The sequence below is a fragment of the Colobus angolensis genome, unplaced genomic scaffold (assembly GCF_000951035.1).
Source record: "Colobus angolensis palliatus isolate OR3802 unplaced genomic scaffold, Cang.pa_1.0 Scaffold44, whole genome shotgun sequence".
Lineage (NCBI taxonomy): Eukaryota > Metazoa > Chordata > Mammalia > Primates > Cercopithecidae > Colobus > Colobus angolensis.
The window spans coordinates 2,724,611-2,726,888 of NW_012117821.1; the positions used below are offsets into that span (position 1 = coordinate 2,724,611).

Below are 2,278 nucleotides of genomic sequence, written 5' to 3' on the forward strand. Positions count from 1 at the left end.
GCCAGGCACCCCTCTCAGCCCTGGGAGCCCCCCCTGAAAGGGCATGAGGCCCCTCCCGGCACAGGGACGCTGTGGGGACGGAGGGAAGCTTCGAGGCAGGGACGGGGGCGTCCTCCACAACGCCCACGAGGCTGGGGGCCGGGAAAGGTCTTCACGGGCCACCTGTTCCCCAAACCCTGGCCTCTGAGTCTCCTTCGGGCCCACAGGCCGGCCCAGCCCAGTGACCTGTGAGCAGCTCCTGGGCCAGCCCTGAGCTCCTGACTCTGCTCAGGGGACCCAAGACCTCTACCCAGGTGACGGGCGCAGGAAGCAGGGTTGGGAGACCGGGCACCCCGAAGGGACGGAGGCAGCCCTGAGCATCGGGCACGTCCCCGAGATGGAACAAAGGGAGGGTGGAGCCTTGACACGGCCCAGTGCCGGGGAGCTGGGGCCTGTGGCCTCATCAATGGAGGTAGCGTCTCTAGAGGGAGGGAGGGAGGGGCTGAGCTTCTCTCCTTGCCAGGCAAGGCATGTAGGGCCCCCAAGCCCAAGAATATTTCCCACCACAAGGCGCAGAGATACGGAGTTGTGCGGATCTGTTGCTGAAGACGGACACCGGGCTCCCTGGACCACAGGAGGGGCTGTGCCGTGGGAGTGGCAGCAGGCCCATGGTGGACAGAGGTATGTCCTGGTATGGGCTGTTCCCCCAGTCATCCCCCCAAAGACAAGGTCCCCCCTACCCTGGCTGCTAGGAGGGCTGGGGGCTCCGGGAGGGGGTCCCCAACACAGTCTTGTCCTCTGCGAGAACTCAGGGGCCCTGGGTATCCGCTGTCCAGCAGGGCTAGCTGCAGCCTGCTGGCCCATTGCTAACGGACGCCCTTGACTTGGGGAGCCCAGCCTGGCTCTCTCCACCCCACAGCTGCCTCCCCTGGCCGAAGGGTTCAGCCAACTCCTGTCTCTAATTTGGCAGAGAGGGAAACTGAGGCCTCAGGGCAGTGGGAGCGAGCGCCTCCCTATGGGGCTCAGCACCAGGGACGCTGTAGGGTCCTGTGGCCTCCCAGCACCAGGGTGGGTCATGGCCACTCCCCTCCTCCACCCTCCTCTGCGCAGGACCTCTGCTGGGCCGTGGTGGTGGTGCCCACAGCTGACCCCACAGTAGGGGCAGACAGCGCGTGGCCAGAAAGGCTGACAGACAGACGGATGACAGCCAGGATGGCCCAGGCCCCGGGATGCCGGGGCCAACTGTTCCTGGCTGTGGTCCGACCCTGGCCCAGTCTGTCCGTCCTGCCCCCACCCACGCCGGGCGCCCTTACCGTAGCCAGTGGTGGGCAGGCCCAGGTGTTTCATGCGGTTCTTCACCAGCTCGGAGAGCTCCTGGCGCTCAGAGCGCCGGTACAGGCTGAGGCGCTGCTGGCTGATCCACTCCGCGGCCGCCGCCCGGCCTGCCTGCTTGGGTCCCTTGCGGCTCAGCCTCCGGGCCCACTGCAGACTCTTACGCCTCAGCAGCCGGTGCTCCGCGGGGTCACTGCCGCCCGTGTGGCGGCCGTGGGAGCTGCCTCCAGTGCCGGCGCGCAAGCCCCAGGGCCCCCTCGCTTCCCGTGTGTCCTCACAGTCCTCCATGTTCACCGAGATCTGGGACTGGGTAGGGCGGGGAGGGGTGAGACTGCTGGGAGGGGCATGGGCTTTGGGGCAGGGGCTTAGGAGGAGGTGTGGGCTCTGGGGCTTGGGGCCCACGTGGGAGCGGCTGGGGGTGTCAGGGAAGAGGACGAAGACAGACCCCAGGGTGCATGTGCCTCCCGCCTCTGGAAAGAACATGCCTGGTCCGAGGTTTCCTTCTGAGCTCAGACTGCCGGGCCACCCACCCTGCCCGGGCCTGGTCAAGGAATTCGCCAGACTACTGAGGGCAGCTCCCTTCACCTCTCTGGGCCCTTCTTTCTGTGGGTCCGGCTGGGGACCCATCTGGACCCCAGCACATCCTGGTCTTGCCTTGGGGGGTCACCCCTCTGTGTGTCAGTTTCTCCATCTGCAGATGGGCCCTGGTCCCTCTTGCAAACACACCCTTTGGAGGCCCTGAACCGGGAGAATGTGAGGGGCCAGGGCCTGTAGGGTGTGGGGTGCTGGGAAGAGGCGGGCCCCCCCCACCTGGGCGGCACCTTCAGAAAGGCCTAGGAGGCTGGGGGCTGGATGGTGAGGCCAGAGGAGCATGGGGGCTGCCTGCCTTGGTGGAGCCTGGGAGGGGCGGGGGGTGCAACTGGTGTCCAGACTCACAGGCTACTCCCCAGGCCTCAGTTTCCCCACC

The 2,278-nt window shown here is 67.0% G+C and overlaps 1 protein-coding gene across 1 annotated transcript in view; it reads right to left on the reverse strand.

Moving 5' to 3' along the window:
- Positions 1-2,278, reverse strand: part of KCNT1 (potassium channel, sodium activated subfamily T, member 1) — a 94,797-nt gene that overhangs the window by 9,115 nt on the left and 83,404 nt on the right. Inside the window, exons 25-26 of the mRNA XM_011957307.1 lie at positions 2,133-2,144; positions 1,293-1,896 (exon numbers count right to left, since the gene is read on the reverse strand). Coding sequence (XP_011812697.1) covers positions 1,293-1,896; positions 2,133-2,144 — 616 coding nt within the window. The remainder of the gene's footprint in view (positions 1-1,292; positions 1,897-2,132; positions 2,145-2,278) is intronic.